Source organism: Sphaerodactylus townsendi, linkage group LG10 (genome assembly GCF_021028975.2).
Source record: "Sphaerodactylus townsendi isolate TG3544 linkage group LG10, MPM_Stown_v2.3, whole genome shotgun sequence".
NCBI classification, from domain to species: Eukaryota; Metazoa; Chordata; class Lepidosauria; order Squamata; family Sphaerodactylidae; genus Sphaerodactylus; species Sphaerodactylus townsendi.
In genome coordinates, this window is record NC_059434.1 from 88,321,771 (window position 1) to 88,343,798 (window position 22,028).

The 22,028-nt window shown below is 52.9% G+C and overlaps 2 protein-coding genes across 3 annotated transcripts in view; one reads left to right on the forward strand and one right to left on the reverse strand.

The window, feature by feature from the left end:
• EXOC6B (exocyst complex component 6B) overlaps positions 1-10,934 on the reverse strand; it is a 191,689-nt gene extending 180,755 nt beyond the window's left edge. The window contains exon 1 of the mRNA XM_048508780.1: positions 10,808-10,934. Coding sequence (XP_048364737.1) covers positions 10,808-10,905 — 98 coding nt within the window. The 5' untranslated portion in view covers positions 10,906-10,934. The remainder of the gene's footprint in view (positions 1-10,807) is intronic.
• A 187-nt stretch (positions 10,935-11,121) lies between these two features.
• On the forward strand, positions 11,122-17,826 carry SPR (sepiapterin reductase). Of its 2 annotated transcripts, none has more exons than XM_048508935.1 (3): positions 11,122-11,377; positions 15,905-16,195; positions 16,745-17,826. In XM_048508935.1, exons 1-3 carry the CDS (start codon positions 11,158-11,160, stop codon positions 16,933-16,935), a joined length of 702 nt encoding a protein of 233 aa, XP_048364892.1. In that variant the 5' UTR covers positions 11,122-11,157; the 3' UTR covers positions 16,936-17,826. The 2 variants fall into 2 exon arrangements, with proteins under 2 accessions (XP_048364892.1, XP_048364891.1); XM_048508934.1 differs by lacking the exon at positions 11,122-11,377 and adding an exon at positions 12,862-13,513.
• The last annotated feature ends 4,202 nt before the right edge of the window (positions 17,827-22,028 follow it).

Genomic DNA, 22,028 nt, shown 5'->3' on the forward strand with positions numbered 1-22,028 from the left:
TCTGGTCTGGCCCAGACAGCCACCAGGAGTCCTGCCTTCCCCCTGAACACAAACACTCTCCACTCCTTTTAAAAAAATATTATTGATATTTTGGATCATTTCTTGTTTATGGTTTACAACAATTTATAGCACCCTCCATATCCTTTTACCCCCTTTTTTCCCACCCCAACCCCCTGTAACATTCTCCACTCCTGCCCCCGCCCACCTTCAAGGGCAGAAAGGTTCTCTCTGCAAACATTTCGCACCAAGTAACTGAAATACATCCGCACACTGGCAAAGCCCGGTTCTAGAATTCTTCCTCCCAATTATCGGGTGTTGTGGCAGAGCCCCTAAAGCAAGGCCTCATCATTGCTGTTGTTAGACAGTTATGGATGAATGAGAGAAACGGAACTGAAGTGAAACTCAGGCGATGCTAGTTGGAAAGGCTGAGGTCTTGAAGGGCCCGCTGCTTCCTGCTGTTAACTCAGCTGACACCTGTTGACTCAGCTAAGAGCCTCAGGGGTTTTCTGGACCCACCGGAAGATGGAGACAGAGCTCAGTGCGATCTGACCTCACTGGAAAAGTGGGCGGATGTGAACAAGATGCAGCTCAACCAGGACAAGTGAAGAGTCCAGCATCTGGGTGACAGAAAGGAAAAGCCTGGATGCGCTCCTGGGCCACACAGTCTCTGGGTGAACAAAGTCTTGGGGTCTGGGCGGACGGGAAGCGACACACGCACAGCCAGAAAAGGCTGATGCAGTCTTGGGGTGACATCCAAATCGCCAGATGTCACAGCCCCACTGTACACCACACTGGTTACCTGCGGCAGTTCTGTGGGCTTCACATTCCAAATGGATGAGGACAGGACGGAGTGGGTCAGAGGAGGGCCATGAAGGTGATCAAGGGCGTCAAGGCTGAGTCCTACAAGGAAAGGCTGCAGGAGTTGGGAATGTCCAGTCTGGAAAAGGGGGGTGGGCGGGGGCATTACTGCTCTCTGGAAGAAGGCTTGAGGGGGGAGGGGAGGGAGGGTTTTTATTGCCTTCTAAGTTTAATTTTTGGTTTATTAGAAAGTTGTATTGTTGTTGGTTTTAATATTAGATTACTAACTGTTATTATAGTAACTATTGTGCTGTACGCCGCCCTGAGCCCTCTGGGAGAGGGCGGCTAACAAATCCAAAGTATGCATGCCCCAGTGATCTACGCAACAGCCACCTCCAGATTAGACTTCTGCAGTTCACTCACTGCAGGGCGACCCTTGAACCTGCTCCGGAAGCTCCAGCTGGTCCAGAACGCAGTGGCGAGGGTGCTGATGGGGACCCCGTGGCAGGCACACGTCCACCCTGTCCTCCGCCATCTGCACTGGCAGCGGCTGCCCGGCTGGGGGAACTCTCTCACGCAGCATCTGGGGAATTCCATGCAGCACTGGGAAACGACGAGAGGGACTGTTGCTCCCAGGTCGGTATTTCTGTAACTGCCTGGTGATGTGGAAGAAGTCTCCAGCTCCTGACTGACTGATCTGGTTAAACGGTTAAAGGCAAACAGGTTGAAAGTGAATCCCGGCAAGGAGGAGCTCAGGCTGGCTGAGAAAGCCAAGGGATTGGAGGACATTGTGCTTCTCTCTTACGAAGGAATTCAGCTGACACTCACAGCTTTAGACGAGAGTTACAGGTTACAGAAAAGCAAGTTCATGCAAGTGCAATTAAGGCTTTCTTCCCTCTTCATTTAGCCTGGATGATGGCCCTGACTGCGCTGATTTGGCTCGTGGCTCCATGCCACAGCGACCTATCACAATGCCCTTGAAGGGAACCTGGAAACTCCCACTGTCTCAGAATGCCCCAGCCCAGCTGCTGTCAGGAGCTACGAGGTGTCTGCGCACCTCCTCCCTTCTGCAGGCAGGCTGCTGGGCACCTTGCAGCTACCAGGGTAAATTCACGGGGCAGATGACAAAGCCCTCCACGTCCTCTGCTGCCTGCAGAACCACCTCTCCTGCCGTGCACCAGGACAGCTTCGCTCATCTGAGCAAAACCCTCTGAAGCTGCAGCCCTGTGGGTGGGTAGGATTGGCAGCTGCTTGTCCACAGGCACTCTGTGGAAGCTCCCACCCTGTGGCATGGCCTGCCAGAGGAGGTCGGGAAAGACCACACAGCCCCCAGACAACGGGCAACACAGACATCTCCAGGAGGGCATTCTTATAAAAAGATCAGTTCAGTTCAGAAAGGCACCATTATGAAGGAATTAGAGGGCACTCCACTGCAATCTTTATTGCAAGAATGGCTTTCACTGCATTGTTTCATACTACTCAAATTCCACTTTCTGTATCACTTAGAGCACACCATCCCCCCAGACAGCGTGCCATGTACAGTATTCTCCAGTTCTGTAATCAGAGTCGGACAGTTTTGGCCACTGGCTGTAGATTCTGTAATCTGCCTTCATTTATTTTTTCCCTAATCAAACGTTTTAGTCCAAGTTCTTGTTGCCACTAGGACGTCAAATTAACACAGGATGTTATTAGTCAACAGATGTTAAAAGGAAGTCAGAATAAATGTACTTAGTGAGATCGTCTCCTACTCAGAGCACAGGAACAGTTGCCAGAAAGTTTTTCCAACTCCTCGTTTTCCACAGAAGTCCCCAGGCCAGCCCACTGGGGGTCAAGAAACTGGCCTTTGTCTGGCCATTCCCTGGTTGTTCAGGAATGCCGGTTTAAGCTTTGGGCCTGCCAAAATGATAGAGCACTAATGGTCATGCCGACCTGCAGTTTTTGAGGGAGGGAGGGAGGGAGGGAGGGATAAAGGATGCCAGGGGAGACTGACCCAGGTGCAGAGGAGGCCGGGATGCCTTTCCAGCTCCAAGGTCAGTGCAGAACTACCCCATCCCAGCTCATTATCACAAAGAACAGGGACGGGGGTGGGGCGGAGAGGGTCTGTTTAAGTGTGAGTTTGTGCAGCTGCAGAGCACGTCTCGCTGGTCAATCCAGACCAAGCCAACAGTTGGCAGTTTAGTATACATTTGTTCATTCTAGTTGCGCCCCCCTTTTCTCTTGATCCTATCTTGGACACATTTGGTTCAGGCTGGGCCTTGTGTGGCCAGAGTGCCTGCCTCGTGGACTCTGAGGGCACCCAAAGTTTCAGAGTTTAAAAGGCAGGTATTCTGGCCACGCAAAGCCCAACCTGAACCACAAGTGCCCCAGACAGGCAACATCTGGATTGGAGAACCAAACTTTGTATAACTATTCCAGGCTAGCTATTTGATGTTTTTCTTTCTTTCTGTGCCTGGCTCTTGTCCTGTGACCCAAGGGAAGCCAGCTGGTGCCAGTGGGGGCCACTGTTTGTGTCAAGACCTCTTCTGGCATCCACCAAGTATTTTTAGGAAGTGGGTGGGGCCAGGTAGGGCTCTTGCCCAGAAAGGCTTCTAACTGGCCACTGGAGATTTGATGGGTTGTGCAGATTTTTTAAAAAATTGCATTGGAAGCAGCTGCCGCCACAGCACAAGGGTCTGCACTGTGCGACTGAAGCAAAGCTGTGGCCACCATTTTGTGGCTGGCTCCACCTCCTACAGAAGCCATTTTGTGGCTGCCACCATGTCTTGTCAGAATTCCAAGTGTGCCCATAGGCTCAAAAAAGGCTCAGGACCCCGCTGTAATCTTTTTGCAAATTTCCTTTGGTAAACTTTTTAAAGGGTGCCAATCTGTGTAGACAGCCAAATGAGGCGCTTGATTTCCCCTGGCAGAAAAATGTTTCCCCACTCCACCTGCTGGGGTGACCTTGGACAAGTCACAGTTCTCTCCGAACTCTCTCAGTCCCACCTGTCTCACAAGGTGTCTGTTGTGGAGAGGGGAAGGGAAGGAGTTTGAAAGCCACTTTGAGACTCCTTAAGACATAAAAACCAACTTCTCCTCCTTCTGTTTGCATTGCAGGGAAAGTTCGCTCCTCCCTCTCCTGACTCTCTCTGCCTTCAGCAAGGCCTCCCAGCTGCCCGGCCGAGTTGCATGAGTCAGAGCCATGCCAGGGAGACTGTTATTCCGAGAGGGAAGCCGGCTGTGGCTGAAGAGGATTCACTCTTCCCACAAAGTGAGTCACCCTCATTCAGAGGATGAGGGCCTTTCTGATGACATCATCCCTGGGGGTGCTCTTTCCATCACAGCCTGTTTCCCGGAGCTTCAACTGCAATGCTGTACATCAAATCATCCTCTCCAGAGTGGGAGACGGGTTCAGCAGAGCCAGCAGCCTTCCCTGCCATCAGGACTCCTGGTTCTCCATCAGCCAGAGCAGGGGCCATACAAAGCGGCTTGACCGTTCTCTCCTGCAACTAGAAAGCAGACAGGTCCCCTCCGCTTCCTTGGAAGACGGCTGCAGAACATCCTGCCTTTAATGTTTTGTTGAAGGGTTTCACGGCCGGAATCACTGGGGTGTTGTTGGTTTCCAGGCTGTATATCTGTTGGAGTATATACTCCACTTGCTTTCCAACTATCAGATCCTCTGAAGACGCCAGCCACAGATGGAGGCGAAATATCAGAAGAGAATGCTGCTAGAACACGACCATACAGCCCAGAAACCACACAGCACCCCAATTCTGCCTTTAGATTAATGAACCAGGCTGTGCCTGATCTTTTCCTCTCAAACAACCCATCTCTAAGAAGTCACACTTCCTGCCCCTGTTCAGCCACAGGGACATCAGAGAACCTTCCACAAGACTCTGACAGGCAAACAGCTACTTGCGAGGTCCAACACCAGGCCCCGTCACAATCACATTCCCAAAGTCTAATACCACAAAGTGCTTTTGCAAAGCTTAGCTCATTCATTCACACAAAACCTTCCAGTCAAGAACCAACAGAAGACTGTTTGTCTTCTGCTGATCAGAACTGCTCTGATTCTTCATTTATAGCTTCTGCCAAATACATGGTCATGGTATGTAAGCTTAAATGCAGAATATCTACCACTTTCCTGCTCTTCATCCTAACAGATGAGTTACCGGTTAATGCAAAAAATCCTAGTTCTATACAAAAGCACGGATCCTCCACAAGCCCTGGGAATTCCCATTTTATGCCTAAGGAGAACGACACTCTCAAGGCCGCCCACATTAACGGGGACAGAAATACATTCTGGCACAGCTAGTATTCCCCAGTGCACCGCCCATCAGCACAAATCCCATAATCAGCTGGCAATTTCCTGCTGATAGAAACAGGCACATGTCAAATCGCAAAGGGAAGATTCTGTGCAAGCCCAGTAGCCATGCCTGCTGTCTTTCATGCCCCATTCAAGATGCAGCCCCTGGGATCCTTCAGAATCCAAGATCAGCTCTCCGCTAAGCCACCATGTGGAAATGAATCATTACCGATATGTAAAGCAGGTTTACACCACAACAGACCAACAGACCATCTCATCCAGGACTGCCTGCTGCCGTTGCCCTCCAAATGCGCCCCCTGATCAGTTGCAGGCCACCCAAGACCATTTCAGGGGGAGATGCCAGAGAGGGAAACTGGGGCCTTCTGTGTATGACGCAGGTGGCTCTGCAGTTGAGGGTCAGGTGCCACTTTAAAGTCCTCGAAGGACAAGGCAGAAATAACAAACAACACAAAGAAATGTAGAAATGATAAACACCGCCCACGGATGTCCAAGTCAGCACAACAATCCTCAAACATAAGAATAATGTGGCCAATGCCACTGTTTGGACCCACCATTCCACAAATGCAGGGGCTCTGGGCGCCAGGTGGGCAGAGTCAGGAGTCAGGATATCAACAGAGGGACTGTGGGCAAGGTGTTGAAAGCGACAGGTGGAACCCAAAAAGAAAGACCCCCAAAGTATTATGATCATTATGCCCAGTATCCCAAGAGCAGATAACATTTAAGAAGCAGATGCTCAAATGACACCTTCCCAGCAGGTCCTTCTCTTTCTCTTCAACTGCACACGCTCAGCTTTCTTATAGCTCCGTTTCCTTTGCCTTGTGAACTGCCGGGGAGGCCCGTTGCTGCTGCTGGCCCTTAGCTGCTTCCCATCAATCCACACTCCAAGCTGGGCAGCCTCTGTGCCGCTTCCCAAGAGCAGGGCCCTGGATCCCTGCCAACAGCGGAGCAGCCCTCCCTTCTGTGCAAGCACCATGCGCTGCGTTATGGCACGCGGGCAGGAAGGCCCTTTTTTGTGGGCGTGCAATGTAGTCGTTGGCAGATGGCCAATCGGTCAATTAGGAAGGACAACAAAAGGACTGATGGACTAAAAAAAATGCAGAAGGGTCAGCGGTGGGGCTATTCAATATTTTTATCAACGACCTGGATGATGGAATAGAAGGCATGCTAATCAAATTTGCAGATGACACCAAATTAGGGGGAGTAGCTAATACCCGAGAGGCAGGTCAGGATTCAAAATGACCTGGACAGGTTAGAGAGATGGGCCAAAGCTAACAAAATGAACCTCAACAGAGATAAATGCAGGAACTTAGGCAGAAAAAATGAACTACACAGATATAGGATGGGTGACTCTTGGCTTGAAAACACAACATGTGAAAGGGATCTGGGAGTCTTAGTAGACCACAAACTGAACATGAGTCAGCAGTGTGATGCAGCAGCCAAGAAAGCCAATGTAACCAAAATGGTAAAAGGACTGGGTGCCATACCCTATGAGGAGAGACTTAGGGAGCTGGGCATGTTTAGTTTGGCAAAGAGAAGGTTAAAGGGTGAAGGATAGACATGTGGAAATATCTGAAGGGATGTCATGTCTAAAGAGGGAGCAAGCTTGTCTTCTGCTGGTCCAGAGACTAGGATCAGGAGTCATGGATTCAAGGTACAGGAAAAGAGATTCCACCTAAACATTAGGAGGAATTTTCTGACAGTCAGGGCTGTTCAACTGTGAAATACACTTCCACAGAGTGTGTGATGGAGTCTCCTTCTTTGGAGGTTTTCAAGCAGAGGCTGGATGGCCGTCTGTCAAGGGTACTTTGACTGTCTGTTCCTACATGGCAGGGGGTTGGACTTGATGGCCCTTGGGGTCTCTCCCAACTCTATGATTCTATGAAGGTGAAATGGAGCTCCGCACCTTCACCCAGCCACTAAACCTGCCCTCATACCCACTCCCTGTAGGAGGAGTCTGAGGGAGACACATTCAGCCACTCCTTTTCTCAGGACTGCCAGGATCCATGCAGAGGGATGCTGAAGTCCCAGCATTTCCATAGGAAGAGTTCTGAGCGCACTGTCCAGCGGCAGAGTGAAGCCAAAGCGCGCCATCCTCCCAACCCACCACCTGCCCTGGAGCCCCACACCACACACTGGCCTCTGGAACTAGGACCAGCTTGAATTACAAAACAGAGGTCAGAGCAAAGAATCAGGAAGTGAGGGGAAAACCCCCCTGAGGGGCCTCTGCAATGGAAGTACCCTCACCAAAGGTTGGATCCAGAGGGGCTGTTCCACCCGCATGATAGCACTCTGAACGACACACTCAGCACCAGGAGGGGCAGGGTTTTGCCACATCACACTCCTCCCACCAGACACACACAGCAGGGTCCCCTACTCACCCGCGGCAGAATTTCACAGAGTGGTGCAGAAAAAGTCCCACTCTGCAACCTCTGCTCTGGGGGCCAGTTTTTGGCACCCAAATGAGCCAGTGAGTAGGCCTCTCCACCCCTCCTCCTCCAAATGCAGGTGCTGCCAACAAAAACCATTTGAGACAACTAGCAGTAAGCAGTGAAATACAAGACAAAGTATCAGATCATTGTATTGTCGAAGGCTTTCACGGCCAGTATCAACTGGTTATGGTGGGTTTTCCAGGCTGTGTGGCCATGATCTGGTGGATCTTGTTCCTAACGTTTCGCCTGAATCTGTGCCTGGCATCTCCACCAGACCACGGCCACGCAGCCTGGAAAACCCACCACTATCAGATCACTGTATTGTCAAAGGCTTTCCTGGCTGGAATCACTACGGTTTTCCAGGTTGTATGGACCTGTTCCAGTAGCATTTTCTCCTGACAAAGATGCCAGCCACAGACGCAGGCAAAATGTTAGAAGAAAATGCTATGGGAACACAGCCACACAACGGGAACCCACAACACCCATCAGATCATCCTCCCAGGAGGCAGGTGTGGCGACAGCTACTGAAATCCCAATACAGTGCAGGTGACCGGAGATGCAACGGCTGTTCTTCAGTTAACTCCCTGGAACAGGAAAGAGGAGCTGGTGAAGGGCCCCTCCTCCATCTGAAGGGGAGCACCACAAGGAGCAGCGGAAAATGCCCAAGAGACCCAAGGCCCCATTAACACAGCAGGAGCATCAGCTCCCGCCCCCACTAGCCTAGAAACAGGATCCCATAACTGTGGCCTTGAAATAAGCATTGCACAAGGACTCCCAAAGCAGCCTCCTAACAGGACACAGCACAGATCCGCTCCTGGCCCTGGCGCTAAAATCCGAGCTCTCCACAGTTATCAAAGAACAGGAACAAACACATTATAAAAATACTGGGTGGAACGGGGTGGCCGCCAGACTGGAGAGGCAGGCACTTCCCCCTGCAGCTCAAAATAACCACATGGCCATTCTCTGAAAGGAGGCAGCACCCCACAGCCCCGGCCTTTTCTTTGCCAGCTCAACATGATTCCTCTTCACACCTGTCTGGGCAACTCCTCGCTCAGATACTGACTTTCTCCTTCCACAGAGTCTCTTTGTAAGGCGCCCATCTTTTCAACCTTCTCTCAAGGCGAGCCAGGCCCACCCTCCCACCCCTCCCGTTCATTCCTCTGCAACAGCCTTCAATGCTGATGAAATGGTGACCGTTGGGGACTTCCAGGGCTCCTTGGCTTTCCCTCTATTGTATTTTGCTCAGTGCGAAGACACAAGCAAGCCATCCCAGCAGACTTCCAAAAGCAACCTCAAGGGTCCCCTGGTGGCAGTTACTGATGTGCTGTGCAAAGAAAGAGACCCCCATCCAAACTTCATACTGCACAAGTGGCACCAGGGTGCACATTTAAGCCCCTGTGTCAGAAGAAAATTGCCAAAATATCACGATGAAGAGAAAGAACCGTACTATTTTGGACTAGGAAAACAGCAGCAACAGTCAGCCGCCTGGAACATATTCAACTTCAGCGCTGAATTTTCTACCTTTGCTCCCAGAAAGGCTTGACTGTGTGAGGCCAAGAGGCTCATAGGAGCCTCCCTCATCTTAAAGGGCCTTGCTCCAAGGGTTCCCCCATCTGCACTGTACTGTCTGGCAATCTGACAGGGTCTTTTTCATGCTAGTATCAAACCTACAGAACCCCCTCCCAGAAGAGAAATGGACAAGACTCCCACAAAGAGTGGCTGAAGACCCTCTTGTCCCAACACATGCTGGAGGTGGGGGGTCACAGGAGTGGGGAAGGCAAGGATAGGGCTGCCTCCACCCACCAGAACAGCAGCAGGATATACAGCCCGTGATCGTTTGGCTTGGAGTTGTGGTGTTCATAATACGGGCTAAATTCATGTTTTGATCTCTGCTTTAGTTGTTGCCATCCTCAGAAGCTTGATAACTGAGATACTTGAACAATTAATAAACAAACAAAATACGCGGTCATTCCAATAATTGCTTAAGGTGACATTTACACAAAACATATCGCAAAACGGACATTGCAGAGCAGGGAAAGTGCAGAAGAAGAGGAGAGTGAACCGATGCACCACAACACGGAATCTGGCTGGGATCTACTCAGCAGGATTGACTCCCAGGAAAATGTTCTTAGGGACACATTAAGAGGTGAGCGCCTTTGCTGCCGGGAACAGCTGGAGAGTCTGGGATTTTTCAGGCTGAGAAGAAAATATTGCTAAACTGGGTGTGAAAGACCTCCCTGCACCTGAGACCCTGGGCAGCTGCTGCCAGTCGGAGCAGGCAAGGCCATCACGGACGGACCAAAGGGGTCAGGAGGCTGCCTGCTCATCCATCAGCTGCAGCGTGTGTGTGGGAGGAAGCCATGTAAGTCTCCCAACATATCTCTAACAACTCCTCTTATTGTTTTAGAATCTGCTGCTACAGAGGATGCTTCTCCATCTCAAATTGTCCCAGCATTGATGAGTAGGGGTATTTACTGTCAGTTGCTCTGGCTATTTCTTTTTTTAAAAAATCTGAAGTGATTTGAACCCCGCGAAGTCAACTGTCAAGTTATGTGGACTATTTCCTTGCTGCTGAACTACACTTGAGACTGCAGAATGTGTCTGTGTAAATCTTGATCTATCTATGCCTATTAAAGGTTAATAAAGAATAAAGAAAAAAAGTGGGAGGAGCTGAGCTTCTGCTTGGCCTGCAGAAGATCCCCGGTGCAATCCCTGACAGGACATCCAGCTACACACCTTTTTCAACAGAGAGGTGGCAGGTGATCAGAGAATTCACCTGCCATTTCCTGGACCTTCTTTGTTCCAGAAAGCTCCGTTCGGGCCTCTCTGCCCTGGGGGACTAACTACCTTAGGACTGAGGCAGGCACCCAGACCCACGCGGGGGAGCGCCCTGGCGCCAAGACTCCCGCATCTGTGCGGAAAGGGCGTATGAAGGAGTGGTCGGAGGCCCTGGCGAGCGGCTGCCAGTCAGAGTAGACGACGCGGCCCCTGATGGACTCCGCAGGACGGCAGCTCCACGCGCCACACAGCGCAGCCCAGAACCCTTCTTGGGACCGCCCGGGGAAGCCGGAGGGCGGGAGAGACCCACCCAGCGCGGGTTCAGCGGGGGGGGGGGGGGGACGGCTACGAGCCACCAAAGGCGGGGAGAACCTCCATGGCCAGCGGCAGTCAACCTCTGCTGGGAGGCCACGCCCGTGCTGCGGCCGCTGACAGTCCAGGTGGGGGCGCCCCCGCCCCGCCCCGCCCCGCCCCCTTGCCTCCCCCGGGGAGGGGTCACCTGAGGGTGGGCCCGATGCAGGCCGTGTCGGTGCTGTCGACCTCGCGCAGGATGCGCTCGTGCTCGGACGCCGCCTCCAGGCCGCCCGCCTCCGCCATCGCCCCGGCCCGCCGACGCCGGCGCCCCTCCCCCCCCCGCCACTCTCCGGGCCCCGCCCCGCCCCCTCCCAGGCGTCGCTATGGCGACCGCCGCCGCTCGGCCCGCCGGGAAACGCCGTCCCCGCCCTCCACGCCGCTCTGTGTCGCGCCGCCTCTATGGCCGCCCTGCTGTAGGAGGAGACCGGTTCCGGCCAGGACCGGAAGCGTTGAGGAAGGGGACAGACCCTGCCTCGCTCCGAGCCGACCCTTGGAATGGAGGGGGGGGGGCTTTCGTGTCCTGGGAGTGGGACCACCCTCCCGCCGGGAGGACCGGGAGACGAGTTCAGTTGCCCCAGAGAGAGAGAGAGAGAGAGAGAGAGAGAAGGGCTCTGGGGTCTTTGGCCCGGCTCAGCCCCACCCCCCCCCCCGCACCTCCCAGGAGGAGGAGGAGGAGGAGGAGGAGCCCCGGCCGGGTGGCAGAAGCCCCGCAGGGGTCAGTTTCGACGCCGCGCCTTCGACGCTCCGGGGGGGGGGGGTTCCGGGCGGGCTCCGTCCTCCTTAAAAAGCGCCCCCGGGAGGCTTCTGAGGGGGGGGGGGTGATGTATGAGACACCCCCTCCCTCCCTGCCTGCTTCTGCGACTGGGCGGGCCGGGCGCCTCGCTGGGGTGTCCTTTCGAGGCCACAGACAGAGGGCAGGGGCGGGGGGCGGGGGGCCGCATCAGAGGACATCAACACCTTGGCCATAAGGCCCCCACCTGGCTGGGGAGCCAGATTGTCTAGTGCCAAAGTGACAGGATCGCGTCACTTGCATCAACTGAAAGCGCAACTCAACAAAATTTTGTACACAGTGGCCTCTCAGCATCCTTTGTACCCCGTGTGTGTGTGTGTGTGTGTATAATATATATATGTGGTAGCATACCTCAGTAACTTCTGGGCCAATTCCTCTGAAAATTCCCAGCCACTATAGTCAGCCAGGCGAGAGTGTTTTTAGATGTTCACATACCTGAAATTTCACACCTGGCCCAGGTAAAACGCCTTTTTCCTGGCGCTCCCTGGTGAAGGACATGCAGCTGCCTGCGTGTAACTGTCACCCTTAGAATGTTCACTCAGATGGCCAGATAGGAGCAGTGGAAACAGCACATAGGCAATAACTCCAGTGGAAGTGAAACACATGCACACACATACACACGAGGGAGAGGGACGGGAGGGAGGGAGGGAGGGGCCAGGCACCTTAGATTCCCTGAATACTGCAGTTACAGTTAAGAAAACCAGGCACACATTACTCAGGAGTAAGCTCGGTACAGCAACCGTGACATACTTTGCATGGCTGCGTCGCGCCCCTCAGAGGGTTTCCTCAGAAGCGACACCCATTGCCACCAACCAAACTTACTCCCAGGTAAAGGATCATGACCAGCCAGCCTAGATGTGTGGGAGGGGTGCCTTTCCATCCCCCCCCCCCCTGCCAGGAATGCACACACATCACTGACATCGCACAGTATCAGGCTGCGTGTTTGCATGCGCACGTACTGCTGGCCTCTGCAATTGGTTTGCTGCTACTGTTCCTTTCCCATTTCACCACAATAAGCCACAGCAACGCATTGGCCGGGCCCCGCTAGTGAGTGTGTGTATGTGTATATATATATATATAACTATTAAAGGGTCGCAGCATTAGGAAGGTTGAGAATTATTGCTGTAAATCCTTCCATTTCTGGATTCAGCTTTCCAAGCCTCTGGTGCCATCTCTTTCTTCAGTTCGTGACAGAAAGACAAGGGGTCATTTCATTTAGTTTCCCCTCTCAGATAACAGACCAGGGTCCTGGAAGAGAGCGGAAGATGATTTAGCCAGCTTCTTAGGCAAAAAATATGAGGGAAAACTGAAAGGGAAATATGAATTCTTAAACATCCTCCCCCCCGCCCCCCTTACTAACATTTTGTTGTTCTGCCCATAGAAGTTGTTCAGTCAGAGCAGTTCTACCAGTGAAGAGAGTCTGAGTGGGTGCGGGCAGCGGGGCAGGTGCAGGTGGGTGCAAATGAGAGGGAGCCCCCCCTCTCTCTCTCTCACGTGCTGAGAGGACTGGGGGAGGGGCTCCTCCCTTGGGCGCCCCCCCCTTCCCAGGGATCTCCCGCCTCCTGCAGCATCCAGCGAAGCCCCGGCCGCGTGCCCAGATGCCGGCTGGAGGGGGGCGTTGACGGCCGCGGTTTCCTGGGTTGTGCCTCGGGAGGGCCGGGCCCGGGTCCTCCTCCTCCTGCTGCTGCAGCCGTCGAGGCGCTCTGTCCGGGGGCGGCCTCGCGGGCATGGCCGGGGGGGAGCTGGGCCGGGGCCTGTGCGTGGTGAGCGGGGCGTCGCGGGGGCTGGGCCGGAGCGTGGCGCGGGCGGTGGCGGCGCGGCTGGCGCCCGGCTCGGCCCTGCTGCTGGTGGCGCGCTCGGCGGCGGCGCTGGGCCGGCTGGAGGGGGAGCTGGCCGCCGCCTGGGGCCCGGCCCTGCGCCTCCGCGCCCTGCCCGCCGACCTGGCCACCGACGCCGGCCTGGCCGCCGCCCTCCACGCCGCCCGGGACCTCTGGCCCGCCGACGCCGCCCCGCCCGACGGGGGCCCCCCGCGCCGCCTGCTGCTGCTCATCAACAACGCCGGTGAGCCCCGGGGAGGGAGCGGAGCGGAGCGCCGCCTCGCACAACCCGACGGGGCTTGTCTGTCCTCGCAGGGACCCCGCGGCTGGGCGGCGGGGTTGGCTGTGGGGGGGGGGGGGGCTCATCTGGAGGCAGGCGAGGGGGGGCGGGAGCGGGAGCGGGAGCGGGCAGGTTCAGCCAAGGGCAGGAGGGGGCGGGCTCCTTCTGGCCATTGGCTGATGCCCGCCCTCCCCCAGGCCGGGCCAATGGCCCCCGCGGAGTTGCCCCCGGGTGCCGGGCCGGCTGGCGGGGGTGGAGGGAGCGAAGGGGCGGCTTTCCCCGGCCAGCCACTGGGCAGTCGCGTGAGCTTCTGAGCGGCAGCCCTCTCCCTCCCCCCCCCCTTCGGCCGGCCAGGCCAGGCCAGCTCGCGGGGTCCTCCTCCGCCCGCCCGCCCGCGCGGAGGGTCTTTGGCCCCGCCTGGTTGGGCCTGCCTGGCAGAGGAGGGCAGTCGCCGCCTCCCCCCCTCGCCTGCTCGCCAAAGGGGAGGGCCACTGGGCTGGGTTCTCTCCTGGGGGGGCCGCGGGGCCAGTGGCAGAAGGGCAGGGTCTGCCTGGGCGTCCGCAGTGCCAGCTGCTGCCAGCTTCGTGGTGTTGTGTTTGCTCCCCAGAGGGGGCCTGGAGACCAACGGGTGCAACAACCTGTCATGCGACTTTGCATATGAACTTCCTGACCAGTCTGTTGCCCCCTGGGTCAAGACAGGTGCAGAGTCAAGGGGACTGTCGCCCCGGACAGAGCCCACGCACAGCACACCTGCCGCTTTTGTGGGTTGGAGATTGGCACTGGCAGAACAGGACTCCCCCTCTGGGCAGAGGTGTTATCTTGGCCATTCCCCCAGAGGAGTCTGAGCTGAGCCATGCTGCAGCAGCAGCCAGGGGACGTGCCTGAAACAGGTCTCCCCCCCCCCCCCCCGCCACCAATTCTGCCCAACCTGTGCAGCCCAGAAACCCCTCCAACAGTGACTTCCAAGCATGGCACCTGGCACCTGCTCCCTCGCTCCTTGAGGCTTCTGTTCCCCTGCCCCACTGCAACCTACAGAACTTTGGAAGAGGTCCAGAAGGAGGCATCATCCATCTTTGAATCTGGAGTCTGGTTCTGAGGACCCCTCACCCTCAGCTGGCATGGAGCCCACCTCAATGGCCCACCCTCGCCTTGTCTGATGCTGTCTCTCTGGAGATCGTTCCTGATCGTGCAATGCTGCACCTGATCATGTCCCGAAACCTGTGCCTGAAGAATGTTAAGCAAGCTGCATTCATGAGAGACTGAATTATCCATTCGCAGAGGATTGTTTACATCTACTGAGGAAGTAACCTATGAAAACACTTTGCCATCGCGAACAGCGGCGTTATAGATAGAATGGCCTTCCGCTGAACCCTTCACATTCCAAAGAAGAAGTACTTTAGCATCACTCTAGTTCCCTACCATTACAGTCAAGACTGTTACTAAGGGAATTGTTTGGATTTATATGTGTTGTGTACTTGTGTATGGCGGAAGGTTTTGTGTGTATACTAGATTATAAAGGCACCTTAATTACTTTTTCACCTCACTAAGTAAATGGTTTTGTTCAACGCAGGGGTTGATGATGAATGGGTATCAATTGTAGTAGCAGTAGGACTGGTGGTGTTTTCCACATTTATAATTGGTATCATTCCTTGTCTCACAAAGTTCCTACAAGCCCAGCCTGGTTTGAGCGTCAACTCTGGCTTCTCTGAAGGCGGGGCGGGCACTGTGTCCATAGCTCTTCTTCCTGTGGTCCCTGGGAATACTTCCCCGTGAGTGAGTGAGTGAGTGAGTGAGTGAGTGAGTGAGTGAGTGAGTGAGTGAGTGAGTGAGTGAGTGAGTGAGTGAGTGAGTGAGTGAGTGAGTGAGTGAGTGAGTGAGTGAGTGAGTCAATTTGTAACCCACCCTCCCCCATAGGGCTCAGGCCGGTGAACAATAGTATGAATAACAGCATCAATTGGACATAGTCAACCAACAAAACATCAGTATGCATAACATAGCATGACATCAATCAACGTGAGCAATAAAGTCAGCAAAATAGCAAAAATCACAGCATTGCACATTACAAAATCATAACCATACTATCACAAAATGAAGGAAAACCATCAATAAACACATTGGCATATAATGTTACAATCTCAACAAGATGACAATCATAACAGTATACATGGCAAGAATATCAATAAATATAAATAAATGTCACATAATAGCATGATAAGACCATGATTTAACAAAAACATCAATAGTCCTAGCCCAGTAATGAGGATCGGCACTGGCAGCGTTTGACTCAGACTCATCTCACCTGTGTGAGGTGTTTGCACTGAGGCAGGTTTCTTCTTCTTCCTCCTCCTCTTCTAGCAACTCTCGGTGATATTTCCAAAGCCTTTGTAGACTTCACCAGCCCAGCTGAAGTCAACAGCTACCTGAACCTCAACGTCACTTCGGCGCTGTGCCTGACGTCCTCCATCCTGAAGGCCTTTCCTGCAGAGCCGGGCTTGTGCCGGGTGGTGGTGAACATCTCCTCACTCTGCGCCCTGAAGCCCTTCAAGACGTGGGCCCTGTACTGCACCGGGAAGGCTGCTCGGGACATGATGTTCCAGGTTCTCGCAGCGGAAGAGCCGGACGTCAGAGTGCTGAACTACGCACCAGGTGAGTCTGGTTGGATGTTGCAAGTGCCAGCCCCCGCAGTCATGAAAGAGTTAACTGGCTGTTTGGTGGTTTGTGGTAACCAAATCAGTTAAATTACCTTGCAACAAATAAGGTGGGGAATTTAGGGTCTTCTCTAGAACTTCGATGTGTTTTGCATAGTTGGTGAAATGTTTGTCTGGCCTTTGGGTATCAGCCGGTCTGTGTCTTGTGTCCTGCGCACAGAAAAAGGGGAGCTTTGGATAAAAGGTGAATGCGCTTGCTCTTGGTTTCCTCCGTCACTTTCACTTCTGATCTCTTCTTGTATTAGTCACAAAGTAGCTGAAATACAACTTAGAAAAAAAATCTCCCCATGAATTCCCTTCCTGCTTAGTATTATTTAGTAAAGAATCCTTTATATTAAAGTGTGCTGATTGCTTCCGTTGTAGGACTATGAATGAGGAGGATGAATATTAATATTTAACCCTACAAGCCTTGGTGCTCTGCCCCCCCCCCGCCCCTGCCTGCCCCCCCCCCCCCCGGCAGCCTGGTGATGGTCCTTTCTGTCCACAGGCCCCCTGGACACCGACATGCAAGAATTGGCCCGCACCAAGTCTGGAGATCCGGAAATGCGGGAGCAGTTCCTGCTCATGAAGCAGACGGGGCAACTGCTGGACTGTGATGTTTCCTCTCAAAAGCTGCTGACCCTCCTTCTGGAGGACACGTTTGAGTCAGGGGCGCACATCGACTTCTTTGACGCCTGAGGGGCCAGGCTCTTATCAGGCTCCTGCCCCCCCCCCCCACACACACACGCAGGTCCTTCCAGCTGCTGCCCAAAAGTGTTGTCTTGTCTCTGTGTGTGTTGTGTGGAGCCTTCCTCATGAACACCCCTCATTCCCCCCCCCCCGACTCCCACCCAATATGAAGCAAGAGGTCTGGGGTAAGAGTGGGCTGGCAGAAGGAGACCCTCTCTCTTTTTGGCGTCCCTCACACAGGGGACGCTCCTGGCTGTGCACGTGGAGCAGCAGCGGTTCAGGGCCCCTCCCCCAGCCAGCCGTTGCTCGGAGGCCGCCGTGGAGTAAATGCAGAGCAGCTAAGGAAGGAGTGGTGTGAGTCCACCGGAACTCTGCTGCCACCTCCTTCAGGGGTCTGCAGTTTGGGGGGAGGCAGCTGCTGGGATCTGGGTTTCCCCAGGGTGGTCCTTGTCAAGGGCATGGCTGTGCTCCAAAGAACTCCCTCCATGCAAAGCGAGAGGTCCAGGGCCTGCTGAATGCAGCAAGTATTTTTTAAAAAATAATATTACCCTTAACTAACCACACAGTGCCTCTGTAGCCATTAGGAATATGGCAGCCCAAATCCCCACTGCCCCCCTTGGTGAGAATGGGGCTCGTGGGGCAACGCTGGGGAAGGACTCTTCACTTGGATCCCCCAAAGTGTCTGTCAGTCTCTGCTGATTAGCTCTGTGCCTGATGGCTTTGCAGCGCATCCCCCCCCCCCCCTCATAGCCAGTGAATTGAATTCTTCTGAGTCAAATTGGGTTTCCCGTAGAAATATACGTTGCAAATCAGTGATATGTTTGTTTTCACCATATGTCCATCTTTTCAAGGATGTAATAGTGAGCTTTCCTAGTGGAGTAAATCTCTATTCTGCAGAAACTGTTGAGTCTGCCTTCATTCATTTATGTACTGTCAGCCGTCAGGGTCTGTGACGGGCCCCAGAAAGGGAGCAATACAAGAATGGACAAATAAGAGAAAAGGCGTAACTGTCTCTAAGAGCAAGGAGATAAGAAGTGACGAGCTGGGCGGAGCCTCGCTTTCTAGTGGGCCAATGAACAGGACAGATGGCACCAGGTGAGCATCCCACAGGTGGGAGTTTGTTGAAGAGGGCCTCTGGTGGAGATTTCAGCTGGGAGCTCTGCACCTCTCCTTAGGCTGTTCAGAGCATGATGAATCGTGTCCAGAAACAGACCACAAGCTGGTGAAGATCTTCGAAGACAAGTAAATAAACAAATAAATAATTAAATGACGTAATTGGCTGAGCAGGGGATACCAAACCCAAAGCCAAGAAACATATTTTTTATCTCCTTTCTCAAAGTAGAAGGATATTGTACTCACCAAATTGATGTTATATTGTATTTGTCAAAAGTCAGAATCAATTGGTTGTTGTGGTTTTTCTGGGCTGTTGGCTGGTAGTTTTTGCTCCTAACATTTCACCTGCATTGTATTATCTGCAGGTGAAATGTTGGGAGCAAAAACTACCAGCCAACAGCCCAGGAAAACCACACCAGACGAGATCCTGCTCGTTCCATTAACCATCCGGCTGTCTCCTCTGGATCAGTTGATATTTGTGAAGACTCTTCCAGAGTAAACCCACGTACATTAAGGATGAAGTCCCCAAACTTTTGAGCCTGTGGGTGCCACTGGAATCCCAACACAGGGCAATGAGCACAACTACAAAATGGCTGCCATAAGAGGTGGCTCCAGCGTCAAGACTTTCAGTGAGGTTCTGCCTAATTTTTAGCAGCAGGCCTTTATTATTTCAGCAGAAGCCCCTTTCAAAATGAACAGTTTACAAATATATTCTTGCAGACACACACAGTAATGTGGTGAGGTTCCCTGTGCTGTGGTGGCAGCCTGCGTGGGAAGCAATTTTTCATTATCTGTGCAGCCAAAGAGATCTCCAGGGGGCAATCAGAAACCCAGCCTGGTCCTCCGTACTTTTTAAGAACCTGCAAAGGTGTCAACAGGTACCGTGGTGGTGCAAACGGTCACCATGTCATGGACCCCTGCTTTAAGGCATGATTACTCCAATATGTTGTTAACAAAAGCACAGGGGTCCCTGTATCATGATAATCTTATCCCACCTTTGGTGATACACCCAGAATACCAATGCAAGTCTGTAGAAGATGCTTCGGGCATCCATGAGGTGCACCCAGTGGCGTACCTAGGCAAACTGGAGCCCTGGGCAAAACCTGAGCTTGATGCCCCCCCCCCCCCCACAACAACAATAACCTTTATTAGGCATTGAAAGAAAGAAAGAAAGAAAGAAAGAAAAAGAAAGAAAGAAAGAAAGAGAAAAGAAAGAAAACAAGCATTGGCAGGAACTGGGTGGATTTAAAAAGAGAATCTGGGGACATTTAGTGTGTGCCAGCTATCAGGGGTCCAATTATTAAGATAGCAGCACCAAAATTGCAAGATATCTTTAGGAGACTCTCCTAATGATAACTCCCAGGTTTGGTGAAGTTTGGTTCTGGGGGTCCAAAGTTATGGACCCCCAACTCCTATTAGCTCCCATTGGAAACAATGGGGGATGGGGACACTCCCTATGGGAATCCATAACTTTGGACTCCCTAAACCAAATCTCACCAAACCTGGGTGATATCATTACGATAGTCTCCTGAAAAATCCCTGAAATTTTGGTGCTGCTAGCCTAAAAACTGCGCCCCCTGCTGCCCAAAAACAGAAAAAAACACAAAATGCAAAAAATCCCACCTGCATTTTTGGTGCCCCCCTCCCCAAGGTGGAGCCCTGGGCAACTGCCCACTTTGCCCAATGGGCGGAACGCCTCTGGGTGCACCAGCTCTCTCAGCGCCTCCACAGATGGTGAAAAAGCTTCATCTACGGTATCTACTTTCTCCACCTCATGCATCATTTTACAAACTGCTGTCATGTTACCCCTTTATCTATCTTTTTTTTTAAAAAGGAGATGTCCCAGTCTTTTCAGCCTTTCCTGATAGGAAAGTTGCTCCAACCCCTTGATCATCTTGGTTGCCCTCTTCTGCATTCTTTCGATCTCTGCACTGTCCTTTTCGAGGTGCAGTCGCCAGAACTGTACACAGTACTCCAACTACGGCTGCACCTTAGATCTGCCCTTTTTTAACTGCTGGTGCCCACATGGTCAGTATTTGCATTGAGCTGACCTCTAGAACCCCAAGATCTCTTTCAGTTTTAGACATTTCATAACCTTTAGCATATATTTAGAGTGGCAGGGAAGGGTGTGTTTGTTGTGCATCAGGTTACCCATGTTGAACATTATTTGCCATGTTGTTGCTTGCTCACCCTATTTAGAGAGATGAAGAAGAGTTGGATTTATATCCACCCACCCCTTTCTCTCCTGTAAGGAGACTCAAAGGGACTTACAATCTCCTTTCCCTTCCCTCCACCTCCCACCCCACAACTGGGGCTGAGAGAGCTCCGAAAAACTGTGACTAGCCCAAGGTCACCCAGCTGGCATGTGTTGGAGTGGGCAGGCTAATCTAGTTCCCCAGATAAGCCTCCGCAGCTCAAGTGGAAGAGCGGGAAATCAAACCCGGTTCTCCAGATTAGAGTGCACTTGCTCTTAACCACTACACCAGGTTGGCTCTCCAGTTCCACAATATCTTCATGGAGCTCTTTACAAGAAGAAGGGTTTGGATTTATACCTGTTTATATTCTCTCCTATAAGGAGTCTCAAGGCTGCTTACAAACTCCTTTTCCTTCCTCTCCCCACAGCAGACACCTTGTGAGGCAGGTGGGGCTGAGAGAGTCTGGAGAGAACTGTGATTGGTCCAAGGTCACCCAGCAGGCCTCATGTGGAGGAGTGGGGAATCAACCCCAGTTCTCCAGATTAGAGTTTGCCACTCTTAACCATGATGCCATGCCGGCTTTCATTCCACTTTGGTTCTCACCATCTTGCATACTTTAGTATCATCAGCAAACTTGGCTCACCCCGAATTCCAAATCATTGATGGACAAACTAAATGGCACTGGAACTGATTCATCTCTCCTCCCTCCACTGTGAGAACTTTCCATTTATGCATCAGTGTTAGCAGGACGACATAATCAGAGACTCCTCAGCCCAAGGTGATGCTTGTCCCCACTGGGACCTTAAATGCTCACATCTGCTTCCACAGGCTTTTTGGGTTGTAGCAAAAGGTGGTCCTGTAGTATCCTGAAAAACTGTAGCTCAGTATTTCACAAAGAACCTGGACCTGGATGGACTAGTCCAGTGGTGGCGAACCTATGGCATTCCAGATGTTCATGGACTACAATTCCCATCAGCCTCTGCCAGCATGGCCAATTGTAGTCCATGAACATCTGGAGTGCCATAGGTTCGCCACCACTGGACTAGGCTAACCTTGAAAACCTTCCTGGGTTGGTCTGACCCAGCTGGAACTTGATGGCTTTAAACAGAGGCCTGTCTAAGAAAAATGCAGCCTGGTGCAAAATCTGAGTTTTCCGCCCCCCTCCCCCTCCGAGTTTTCCGCCCCCCACCACAACCAAACAACTTTTTTTGCACCAGGTCATCTCAAAGTCACCATCATATTATAGAACATGCCCCAACTCACGAATCTGAACACAGCAATGGTCCATGCCACACAGCAGAAGGAAGAGGAGAAGGAGGCGTGGGGGGGGGGGGCGAATTCCAGCAGCCCGGGGACATTTGAACCCATATGTTCCCCTGGGTGGCATGTCCCTTTAAAAGCCCGATTAGCTTCACCCTGATCGTGACCGCGGCCATCAGGACACACCCCGCAGTTCTCTGAATGGTAGAAGATCACATCTCGACCTGTGTAAATGAAAAGCACTTGATGTCATACCTCATGTAGCCAGCAGAGGGTGCTGGAAGACCACCCTAAAACTTGTAAGCCACCAGCCCTTCCCTGGCGGCCGGCGGCCTCCCCGAATCAAAGCCATGAAAGAGAGGAGAGAGAGAGAGAGAGAGAGTGTGTGTGTGTGTTGAACACACTATCTTCGGCCTTGGGAATGGGGAGATTGTGCATATACGGACTGCAGGCTCAGTCCCCACTGAACTAAATGGGGTGTTAAAAGCTTCCAAACTCCTCTTCCCTTCCTCTCCGCCCCCCCCCCCCCAACAG